Source organism: Mytilus galloprovincialis, chromosome 1, assembly GCF_965363235.1.
Source record: "Mytilus galloprovincialis chromosome 1, xbMytGall1.hap1.1, whole genome shotgun sequence".
NCBI lineage: Eukaryota > Metazoa > Mollusca > Bivalvia > Mytilida > Mytilidae > Mytilus > Mytilus galloprovincialis.
Window position 1 is genome coordinate 36,285,112 of NC_134838.1, and position 13,397 is coordinate 36,298,508.

Genomic DNA, 13,397 nt, shown 5'->3' on the forward strand with positions numbered 1-13,397 from the left:
AAGATCGTCGTTTGATATATTATTTCTTCTAAATATGAAATATTCTGTGTACGTATTGGGTAGAATATGCATTTTTTTTAATTATCAATGCTCCTTTATTTCGTTTATTCTGACATTTTCCGAGCGGCAGTAAATAACTGTTGGCTTTATCGAAAAGGTTAGTTTAAAAATCCTCTTAAAACACCAGTGCTCCCGAAAATCTCAAACAAAAGTATCGAGTTTGACTACTACAATCATAGTGTTGAGAAGATTGGATTCAAATATCCAATTTAATCGCTGATGTATCAACATTTGGTCATATCCGCAGATTGTTAAGTAAGCTTATTAGGGTTGATAGGTTTAATGAATTGATTGATCCATATATGAAAACGACAGTTGAAGCGTTAATTTCTATACTAACTTTATATTTGATTTTCAGATGACAAAAATGGTACACTGGCTGTTAATTCCGACGGAAGGGTCTTGTACACTGAAAATGGAACTACTGAAACCATCTGTTCATATGAATGGGATGATATCGATGCTGGAGTTTTATGTAGACATCTTGGGCTTGGAATGTCAGGAGGAGCCAAATATCTGCCGCGCGACTGGTCATATGATCGGGCTAATGCCTATGGCGTCTTTTGCATGGGTAACGAAACGGATGCCTTCGATTGTTATGTCAACGAGAACGACACAACACATGGAATGTGCTATCACATGGATGATGCAGCAGTTGATTGTCACCCTTATTCAATGCCGATGAACCAATTTTGGAGTAAGTCAAATTCATATATCGCTAACACTTACAAAGAGTCAAAATAGAATGTTGAAATATTGTCATTTTATCGACTGATTGATTGTGGGTTGCTTACGATCTAGGGGGAAATTTTTCATGCATTTTGTGGACGATATTGTCATAAGATGATTGATATTCATTCGATTGATGTGAGCTTACTTTTTTTTAATGCAAAATTCATCGTTTGATATCAGATTATTTCTTCTAAATATGAAATATTCTGTGTACGTATTGGGTAGAATATGCATTTTTTTTTTATTATCAATGCTCCTTTATTTTGTTTATTCTTACATTTTCCGAGAGGCAGTAAATAACTTTTGGCTTTATCGAAAAGGTTAGTTTAAAAATCCTCTTAAAACACCATTGCTCCCGAAAACCTCAAACAAAAGTATCGAGTTTGACTACTAAAATCATAGTGTTGAGAAGATTGGATTCAAATATCCGATTTAATCGCTGATGTATCAACATTTGGCCATTATCACAGATTGTTAATAAAGCTTATTAGGGTTGATAGGTTTAATGAATTGATTGATCCATATATGAAAACGACAGTTGAAGCATTATTTTCTATACTAACTTTATATTTGATTTTCAGATGACAAAAAAGGTACACTGGCTGTTAATTCCGACGGAAGGGTCTTGTACACTGAAAATGGAACTACTGAAACCATCTGTTCATATGAATGGGATGATATCGATGCTGGAGTTTTATGTAGACATCTTGGGCTTGGAATGTCAGGAGGAGCCAAATATCTGCCGCGCGACTGGTCATATGATCGGGCTAATGCCTTTGGCGTCTTTTGCATGGGTAACGAAACGGATGCCTTCGATTGTTATGTCAACGAGAACGACACAACACATGGAATGTGCTATCAGATGGATGATGCAGCAGTTGATTGTCACCCTTATTCAATGCCGATGAACCAATTTTGGAGTAAGTCAAATTCATATATCGCTAACACTTACAAAGAGTCAAAATAGAATGTTGAAATATTGTCATTTTATCGACTGATTGATTGTTGGTTGCTTACGATCTAGGGGGAAATTTTTCATGCATTTTGTGGACGATATTGTCATAAGATGATTGATATTCATTCGATTGATGTGAGCTTACTTTTTTTTAATGCAAAATTCATCGTTTGATATCAGATTATTTCTTCTAAAAATCAAATATTCTGTGTACGTATTGGGTAGAATATGCCTTTTTTTAAATTATCAATGCTCTTTTATTTTGTTTATTCTTACATTTTCCAGGAGGCAGTAAATAACTTTTGGCCTTATCGAAAAACAGTTAGTTTAAAAATCCTTTTAAAACACCATTGCTCTCGAAAACCTAATACAAAAGTATCTAGTATGACTACTACAATCATTGTGTTGAGAAGATTGGATTCAAATATCCGATGAAGTCGCTGATCTATCAACGTTTGTCCATATCTACAGATTGTTAATTGAGTTTATTAGGGTTGATAGGTTAAATTGAATTGATTAATCCATATATGAAAACGACAGTTTAAACAATAATTTCTATACTAACTTTATATTTGGATTTTCAGACGACAAAACTGGTACACTGGCTGTTAATTCTGATGGAAGGGTCTTGTACACTGAAAATGGAACTACTGAAACCATCTGTTCATATGAATGGGATGATATCGATGCTGGAGTTTTATGTAGACATCTTGGGCTTGGAATGTCAGGAGGAGCCAAATATCTGCCGCGCGACTGGTCATATGATCGGGCTAATGCCTATGGCGTCTTTTGCATGGGTAACGAAACGGATGCCTTCGATTGTTATGTCAACGAGAACGACACAACAAATGGAATGTGTTATCAGATGGATGATGCAGCAGTTGAGTGCAACAGTAGGTTATTTTAATATATTTTGAAATAATTTAATTTTGGATGGCTTACAGTGTTTTGTCTATCGCTGAAATACATAATTTTGTTATGTGACAGTGACATCGTCAACGTCTTTTCATGGTTTACTTCGGCCTAAAATGGAATTTAAATTTTATTTATAAGGAATGACTGTAATATTTTTTTTTAATGTTATTTCTTCATAAACAGAAAAATATATTATAGTCGTTCCTTAAAAAGATTTTTTTTTACCTTTCGTCACATTTAGTCTGTTCGTGACATTTATTCCGGGCTTGATTACTTTTGTAGTTAAATTGTTCTGTTCAGCATAACTGGAGAGGCGTTTATTGTCGAAAAGCTCATCTTGTGTAGAACAATATCGGTACCGTTAATACTATTTTTAATGCTATACATTAAAGCATTATTTACTTTACAATGATCTACAATTATATCGGGAATGATGTTATTTCTAGATGATAGTAAACAAAGTTGGTTTTGTATACCATACTGATATAAGGCTGTGATAGCATTCCACTTATATAATCAAGTGTTGTAATGTCTTATCAAGAGTAAATATAGTTGGTTTTTCAAACATAAATAATGATGTGTCTCGCCTTCTACACTAATCATTGATATTATGTTGATAGTCCTGAGTAAAAAGCTAAGCTTTATAACAACTGTACCATAAACTTAACATTAACCAAGATATATAAACAAAGACCAATGAACCTTGAAAATGAGGTCAAGGTCAGATGAACCATGCCAGGCAGACATGTACAGCTAACAATGCTTCTATACAACATATATAGTTGACCTATTACTTATAGTTTAAGAAAAATAGACCAAAACACAAAAACTTAACACTGTGCAATGATCCGTGAAAATGAGGTCACGGTCAAATAAAACCTGCGCGACTGACATAAAGATCATAAAATATTTCCATACACCAAATATAGTTGACCTATGGCATATAGTATAAGATAAAAAGACCAAAACTCAAAAACTTAACTTTGACCACTGAACCATGAAAATGAGGTCAAGGTCACATGACATCTGCTCGCTAGACATGTACACCTTACAATCATTCCATACAACAAATATAGTAGACCTATTGCATATAGTATGAGAACAACAGACCAAAACACAAAAATTTAACTACAACCACTGAACCATGAAAATGAGGTCAAGGTCAGATGACACCTGCCAGTTGGACATGTACACCTTACAGTCCTTCCATACACCCAATATACTAGCCCTATTGCTTATAGTATCTAAGATATGGACTTGACCACCAAAACTTAACCTTGTTCACTGATCCATGAAATGAGGTCGAGGTCAAGTGAAAACTGTCTGACAGACATGAGGACCTTGCAAGGTACGCACATATCAAATATGGTTATCCTATTACTTATAATAAGAGAGAATTCAACATTACAAAAAATTTGAACTTTTTTTTCAAGTGGTCACTGAACCATGAAAATGAGGTCAAGGACATTGGACATGTGACTGACGGAAACTTCGTAACATGAGGCATCTATATACAAAGTATGAAGCATCCAGGTCTTCCACCTTCTATAATATAAAGCTTTTAAGAAGTTAGCTAACGCCGCCGCCGTAGCCGCCGCCGCCGCCGCCGGATCACTATCCCTATGTCGAGCTTTCTGCAACAAAAGTTGCAGGCTCGACAAAAATGTAAATGACATATAACCTCTTTTAAGTGTTGCTTTATACTGAAACGTGTGCTTAATCAACATTCGACAAAGACTTATTATATATTTGAATTTGACATAAAATAATATTTGATATTTAAAAATCAGACAATTATTACGTAAATAAGATTGTTTAATTAAGTTGTGAATTTGCATGACCATTTTTTGTTCAATCAAGCGTTGTTTTTGTTTTTTTTATCTTCCATGAAAGTAATAACTGTTTGATATTTTTGCAGGTCACATGTCATCAACATCTGTACAAAGTACTTTGATGTATTCTACGTCTTCTGTTTACAACATTCAACCAACATCTATGAATTCCAATATGGTATTTCAGTCTGCTATGAGTACACTGCAAATGCTTTCAAGTAACTACATGGGAATGAATCCCTCTCAGCTGTCATCAAGCAACTATATGCAACAATCCAATATACAGCCTTCGTATAGCACAATTTCAGTTTCAAATAACATTCCAAATCAAAGTACAATTGGATTACAACAAATAACTACACAGATTATGCAAAGCAACTCTATGTCACTTGCATCAAGTAGTTACAATGGGCTGTCAGTTATGCATCCAATCCAGACAACTCCATCAGTGCTTCCGCAAAGCATGTCGCAATTTGTTCAAAATACACCAACAACGCCATCAGTTAGCAGCATAAATCCATCTCATATGTTGCAGAACAGTCAGGCTTATGCTAGTGGAAGCTCATTAACTCAGCAAAGTGTGTCTCAGATTATTCATAGTTCACAAACCACTCCTACATTCAGTAGCATAGCTGGATCTCCTCTGGTGTATTATAGCCAAGCACCTGCTTTGACAACATCAGTACCTCCGCACACTATGTCGCATCTAATCCAAAATACACCAACATCACTATCATTAAGCAGCATTAATGGATCTCCTCTTGTGCAAAATAGCCAGGCACCTGTTTTGACAACATCAGTACCACCACAATCTATGTCTCATGTTATCCAAAATACACCAACCACACCCGCATTCAGTAGCATTATAGGATCGTCTATAATGGGCAATAGCCAGACACCTGCTTTGACAGCATCAATACCTCCACACAGTATGTCTCATGTTATCCAAAATACACCAACCACACCCGCATTCAGTAGCATTATAGGATCGTCTATAATGGGCAATAGTCAGGCACCTGCTTTGACAGCATCAATACCTCCATACAGTGTGTCTCATGTTATCCAAAATACACCAACCACTCCAGCATTCAGTAGTATGATAGGATCGTCTATGATGGGCAATACCCAGGCACCTGCTTTGACAACATCAGTTCCTCCACAGACTATGTCTCATGTTATTCAAACTACACCAACATCAATAACATTGAGCAGCATTAATGGATCTCCTTTGGTACAAAATAGCCAGGCACCTGTTTTGACAACATCAGTTCCTCCACAGACTATGTCTCATGTTATCCAAACTACACCAACAACAATAGCATTTAGCAACATTAATGGATCTCCTCTGGTGCAAAATAGTCAGGCACCTGCATTGACAACATCAGTACCACCGCAATCTATGTCTCATGTTATCCAAACTACACCAACAACAATACCATTGAGCAGCATTAATGGATCTCCTTTGGTACAAAATAGCCAGGCACCTGTTTTGACAACATCAGTACCACCCCAATCTATGTCTCATGTTATCCAAAATACACCAGCCACACCCGCATTCAGTAGCATTTTAGGATCGTCTATAATGGGCAATAGCCAGACACCTGCTTTGACAGCATCAATACCTCCACACAGTATGTCTCATGTTATCCAAAATACACCAACCACTCCAGCATTCAGTAGTATTATAGGATCGTCTATGCTGGGCAATACCCAGGCACCTGCTTTGACAACATCAATACCTCCAAACACTATGTCTCATGTTATTCAAACTACACCAACAACAATAACATTGAGCAGCATTAATGGATCTCCTTTGGTACAAAAAAGCCAGGCACCTGTTTTGACAACATCAGTACCTCCACAGACTATGTCTCATGTTATCCAAACTACACCAACAACAAAAGCATTTAGCAACATTAATGGATCTCCTTTGGTACAAAATAGCCAGGCACCTGTTTTGACAACATCAGTACCTCCACAGACTATGTCTCAAGTTATCCAAAATACACCAACATCAATAGCATTTAGCAGCATTAATAGATCACCTCTGGTACAAAATAGCCAGGCACCTGCTTTGACAACATCAGTACCTCCGCACAGTATGTCTCATGTTATTCAAACCTTACCAACATCAATAGCATTTAGCAGCATTAATGGATCTCCTCTGGTGCAAAATAGCCAGGCACCTGCATTGACAACATCAGTACCATCGCAATCTATGTCTCATGTTATCCAAAATACACCAACCACTCCAGCATTCAGTAGCATTATAGGAACGTCTATAATGGGAAATAGCCAGGCACCTGCTTTGACAGCATCAATACCTGCAAACACTATGTCTCATGTTATCCAAAGTTCACCAACATCAATAACATTGAGCAGCATTAATGGATCTCCTCGAGTGCAAAGTAGCCATGCACCTGCTTTAACAACATCAGTACCACCGCAATCTATGTCTCATGTTATCCAAAATACACCAACCACTCCCGCATTAAGTAGCATTATAGGATCGTCTATGATGGGAAATACCAAGGCACCTGCTTTGACAACATCAATACCTGCAAACACTATGTCTCATGTTATCCAAACTACACCAACAACAATAACATTGAGCAGCATTAATGGATCTCCTTTGGTACAAAATAGCCAAGCACCTGTTTTGACAACATCAGTACCTCAACAGACTATGTCTCAGGTTATCCAAAATACACCAACATCAATAGCATTTAGCAGCATTAATAGATCACCTCTGGTACAAAATAGCCAGGCACCTGCTTTGACAACATCAGTACCTCCGCACAGTATGTCTCATGTTATTCAAACTTCGCCAACATCAATAGCATTTAGCAGCATTTATGGATCTCCTCTGGTGCAAAATAGCCAGGCACTTGCATTGACAACATCAGTACCACCGCAATCTATGTCTCATGTTATCCAAAATACACCAACCACTCCAGCATTCAGTAGCATTATAGGATCGTCTATGATGAGCAATAGCCAGGCACCTGCTTTGACAACATCAATACCTCGTCACACGATGTCTCAGGTTATCCAAAATACGCCAACCACTCTAGCATTCAGTAGCATTATCGGATCGTCTTTAATGGGCAATAGCCAGGCACCTGCTTTGACAACATCAGTACTTCCGCAAACTATGTCTCAGGTTATCCAAAATACACAAACCACTCTAGCATTCAGTAGCATTATAGGATCGTCTATAATGAGCAATAGCCAGGCACCTGCTTTGACAACATCAATACCTCCTCACACGATGTCTCAGGTTATCCAAAATACACCAATAACACCATCATTTAGCAGCATTAATGGATCTCCTCTAGTGCAAAATAGCCAGACACCTGCTTTGAAAACATCTGTATCTCCACACACTATGTCACAGGTTACCCAAAATACACCAACCACTCCAGCATTCAGTACCATTGTCGGATCGTTTGTTATGAGTAATAGCCTATCAACTGATTTGACAACTGTAGTACCTCCAAACACTACATCTCAAATTATTCATAATACACCGATTACACCTGCATCGAGCAGTGTAAACGTACCTACTTTAATACAAACAACGCAGTCATCTATAGTTAGTGCCTCTATACCTCTTCAAACCACTCAGCCAATCCAAAATACACCGACTACACCTGCATCAAGCAGTGTAAATGGAGCTCCATCAACCCAGCCTACAACGTCCTCTACAACTTCTCATTCTACAACAATAACTTCATCGTCGACTTCAAGTTCTGTAAATACCGCATCTTCTCAACAAACGACCCAAACAACCCAGCCTACAACGTCCTCTACAACTTCTCATTCTACAACAATAACTTCATCGTCGACTTCAAGTTCTGTAAATACCGCATCTTCTCAACAAACGACCCAAACAACCCAGCCTACAACGTCCTCTACAACTTCTCATTCTACAACAATAACTTCATCGTCGACTTCAAGTTCTGTAAATACCGCATCTTCTCAACAAACGACCCAAACATCGTCTAATATGAGTTCAAACTCCTCTACAACGACACAATCAAGTCTATCAAATAATCTTGGATCAGGCAGTAAGTATATCTTTTTCAATTTGTCACAGCACACATCTAATGTACTGTAAATTATTTTCTTTCAAGTTTTACAATTCATTTTAAAAGGTATGAAAACACAAACAAAAAAAACCCGAACATAACTATGAATTATAAGCACTGCATTGCGTTTTCTTGCGAAAAAGAAATATATGAAAATAGTTTGTGTTATAAAACAGCTTGTTAAATTAACTAAATACTTTTAAAGGTTTCCTTTATGTTTCTAAAATAAAAAAAAAAAAAAAAAAAAAAAAAAAAAAACAGGCAAAATTTATTTGAAATTGAGATATTTACAGGTCTTGCATTAAAAATAAGGACCACGAGGTAAACAAGTCGAAAATATTAAACCAAACAACCAACAGGATGGCAAATCTTATGTTGACATTCAACAGAAAGATCATATTACTCTAACGAAAAATATATCTTGCAAAAAGTAAAATTACAAAAATATTGAACTCCGAAGAAATTTCAAAACCAAAAGCTCAAATACATCAAACGAATGGACAACAACCGTCATATTCCTGACTCGGTACAGGCATTTTCTTATTAAACCTGGTTTAATGCAAGTAAACATTTATCTTGTTATAGGTTCATCTGTATGGTCGTTCTTCAGCACAAAGATGATGATTCTTACAGTTCTTATGATGATAGCAATCCAGAAAATGTTTTGCAGAGATGCTTGAAAGTAAAACATAGCTTTTCGTGATATTCATTTGTAAAAATGAAAAATCAAATGTGATATATCAGATATTTATATACAGTAACTGTTCATAAATGAAAATTAGAAGTTTGAATGCAGATTTTGTTATTGAATTATCAATTTATCAAATCAATCATGTTTTAAGAAAATGTGGAACCAAAGAAACAAGGATACATACACAATAGCTTTAACTGAAAAAAAAAATTATAACAAGAACACCAATGGCAGTTTTGTAAGAAATAAATTGCAATGTTAGTTATATTTGGTGTAAGTATAAATTTGTTAAAATGAAATTATGCTTTGTTCGTCTTTTTTATCTGAATAAGGAACTTCTGTCATATTGCTATAAAAGGATATAGCTAAATTAAACCCTTGGTTAAAAGTTAGGTTTTTTTTATCAAAGGGTTACATACCCATGGTAAAGGAAGATGAACAACAGAATTTTAACTCCTGATCACGTAAACCCCAGTTAAAAATTTAACCTAGGGTTTTAACCAAGTAATGTGTACCGGGTCCAAAAATAATTTTCAAATACAGCTACACTGGATATTGTACCAAATATTTTGAATTAAGTCACTCTTTGAATACTTTATACCGTTAGCTAAAACAATTACAATAGCAGCATTACTGCCGGGTTGCAATCTTATCTGATTTGTCGTGAAAGAAACATGTTTGTCTTCGAGTGCAAAGAAGATTGTAAAAGTCTGCCGAAATTTTATTTCAATGATGCAAAAATCTGCCCAAAGTTCAGTCTATTTATTGTTGATGTGAACTTAACATTAGATTTATTGATCCCTAAATGTATTCAGGCTTTTCAAGGCTAGTTTGGTAGGAAGTATTTGTGTCCTGAAAACACATTGTTGACATTATTCATGTTATTACGTGCTGATTTCAACATTGTCGCAACTCTACTAGTTAAAGTAGAATAAGATTCACCATATTAAATGACTTTTTTTTATGATGTATTCCTTATATTGTTGTCTGTGGATAAAAGGAATCCACGTAGATTCAAAATCAATTTTTGATATTGCTTAGTTTAGATAAGAACTTAAATGTTTTTTGTATTTATGTTATTTGTATTTTTTTGCTCTAGATATAGTGGACACAATTTGTTACGGACTGACAGACAAATCACTATAGTGCGTCTGTCATTAGGCGGGGCCTTAATAAATAGTTTCTGTAAGGTAGGCCAACCTGCAACTGGAAAATTGAAGAACGTTGGAGACTTGACATATTTTACCTATCAATAAACCTGACAGCCCTCAGATAGGTCTTGTAAGATACTTATGTATCAGTTACTTTGGGAATTTACTCTGTTCAGATGATAAGATTTAATACTAACGGTAGAAGGGAGATTTAGAATTTATTTTGGATATGCACTCACCATTCCTGTTTTTTATTTTTGGCAGGATATTTGGTGCAACTATTAAACATGCTTTATTGATTTCAGTAGCTTTCCATTGTTTATCTAAAAGGTTGTGTGTGTCATACAAGCAAGATGATTAGCTAGCTATAAAAGCAGGTTTAATCCAAAATTTTCTACATTAGAAAATGACTGTTCCAAGTTGTTATCCATTCGTTTGATGTGTTTGAGCTTTTGATTTTGCCATTTGACTATGGAGTTTCTGTTTTAAATTTTCCTTAAAGAGTTCTGTATTTTTTCTAAGAAGTGCAGACAATAAGCCATCATAAGGTTGTTTTGAAATAATTATGTGTATAAGTTATAAATCTTATATCAGGCTTAATCTCTCTTCCAGATTCAATCACTTTACATTTTTATCAGTTTCAAATGTTTCCCCATGAATTGCGCCAATGGAATTTAACATAAATCATTTAATTCTAAGAATGCTATCATGTAAACTCAGCTTTTCATTCATGTTTTGATAATTTTCTACTCCACTGATATTGAAGTATAAACATCTACTTTTCTTACTTGGAGAGTTTAATAAGTATAAACAAATGGATATCCACTTCCACATTAATGCAGAAATAATTTGTTTATGTAAAGAGCTGTGGTGCAGGTTTTCCATAAGAGTAACGTATATTAAAACATAGTGAAAAACAAAACAAATAACTATATCATCCACCTTTATTTTATATCTCAGGTTTTAATGGGAATGTTCTTCTTTCAGTTAAAATTAAACTAAATGATAAAGACAATCAACAGATAAAATGATACTTTTCAAAGCACAGTAGATCATTGGCATGCATCATTTATGTTGTTGAACAAATCAAATAGGTAGCACAATAGATATCAAAAGCATAGTTAGATTCTAGCTCATTGATCTCAATATTGTGCAAATTTCTCCTTTATATATATCCTTTTATTACCACAGAAAAAAAGAAATTCAATGTCATATTTCTGAACATTGACCTTCTTGTCCTTTTGATACTCAGACTTTAAAAGATATACTTCAAATTAATTGCAATTTAGCAAAAGTTAACATATAGAAATGAGCAGAAAAATTCTTGTCAAATCATAAGAAAACTTAAAAGGAAGGGGAGTAAACAATCCCCATGAAAAAACACATATAAAATATGAGTTTTTCTACAATGATATAAGGTTACCTTAACCTTTGAAAGATTGACAGATTGATAACAGTTCAAATCCATCTTAGAATATACTAGGTACCCAGGCCACATCCTTACTCTTTCACTTATGATTTTGAAATAAAAAAGATGATTAAACACATACCTGGAGTAAAAACTAGCAAATAAATCTTAGACTGACATTGTTTTTTTTAAATGTCCACTTCATTTGAAATGCTGCATCATTAATTTTCAAATCTTGTGGTAATGAATTTTCTACATTATATAAGATATCAGTACACATATATAGTTGATCCTATCAATACACTTGTGAATATTAAGCAGTTGGAAACAGGCAAAATTTCTTAACTCATCATTTAAATCAAGAAGGTAAATCTCATTGGTTTATCAAATTTAATTTAGTCTAGCTATAGTTTTCACTTTAGAACAGAACCATCTTTTGTTGGCACATGGGACATTCGGTATAAAAAAGAGCACTAAATTTCTTCAATTATAAAAATGTTAAAGGTTGGTTAGGTGCAAGTCAACACATATTTTTTTGTAACAAGATTAAAATAAAATAAGGTTTGCATTTTCTTGCCGATACTCTAAATTTCTAAAAACAAATACAGAACTAAGTATCAAGACAAAATGATACAGCCAATGACCTCTTATACTTTCTATATCTAAAATGCAATTCATCTAAACTATACTATTTACAAATAGATGGATTTTTACATAGAAATAAATGATTTAATGTATAATAAATATGATAACGTGAATAAAAATAATTTACAAATAAATAAAACTAATCATAAACTATGTAGTAAAAATACTGGAATGTTAAGTTGGATGGAATGGTTACAACACATTAATACTGGACGGATCACAAAATCTGGATGGATTAGTTTTCAATATCACAACTATTCATTCATACTCCTGTCATATAAAATTGACACAACAAACAAAATTTGGTTTTTAAACATATAAACATCATTTAACAACTACAATCAGTATCCTGATTCACAGCATTGGCAATAAATTAACAAAGTGTCCACTCTTTTATGTCTTGTTCCATTATTGTTCTTCAAACATTTAGAACTGTGTCTAAAAATCAGCATTGGCAATAAATTAATAGAGTTCCTCTTCTGTCTTATTCTAATATGAACAGGCTATTATTTGCACTTGGAACTATTTTTAATTATGGAATTTGCTTGATTTCTTGTTATTGAAATTTTTAATAAATTCCATGTTTATTCTGTACTGAAATGTTCTGTGCTGTGCACAACACTTTCTATTACAAAGAAAATAGTAAATTTTCAATAGAATGTACTGTGCCGCACGCAACACTATCTAACCCAAATATATTGTATGGAAAGTGTTATAAACTGCTCAAAAGATCATAATACCAAATAAACATGGAATTTATTAAAAAATTTAAACACAAGGAATTATGCAAATTCCATAATTAAAAATAATTCCAAGTTCAAATAATAGCCTGTTTATTGTTAATTATTGTTAGTTTGGAACTATGTGACTGAAAACAATTTGTTTTTCTTGAGGCAGTTATATATTTTGAAGGCAAG

At 34.3% G+C, this 13,397-nt stretch overlaps 1 protein-coding gene across 1 annotated transcript in view; it reads left to right on the top strand.

Moving 5' to 3' along the window:
• Positions 1–9,513, top strand: part of LOC143047659 (uncharacterized) — a 38,933-nt gene extending 29,420 nt beyond the window's left edge. The window contains exons 25-29 of the mRNA XM_076220848.1: positions 419–757; positions 1,368–1,716; positions 2,288–2,640; positions 4,581–8,564; positions 9,171–9,513. Coding sequence (XP_076076963.1) covers positions 419–757; positions 1,368–1,716; positions 2,288–2,640; positions 4,581–8,564; positions 9,171–9,265 — 5,120 coding nt within the window. The 3' untranslated portion in view covers positions 9,266–9,513. The remainder of the gene's footprint in view (positions 1–418; positions 758–1,367; positions 1,717–2,287; positions 2,641–4,580; positions 8,565–9,170) is intronic.
• The last annotated feature ends 3,884 nt before the right edge of the window (positions 9,514–13,397 follow it).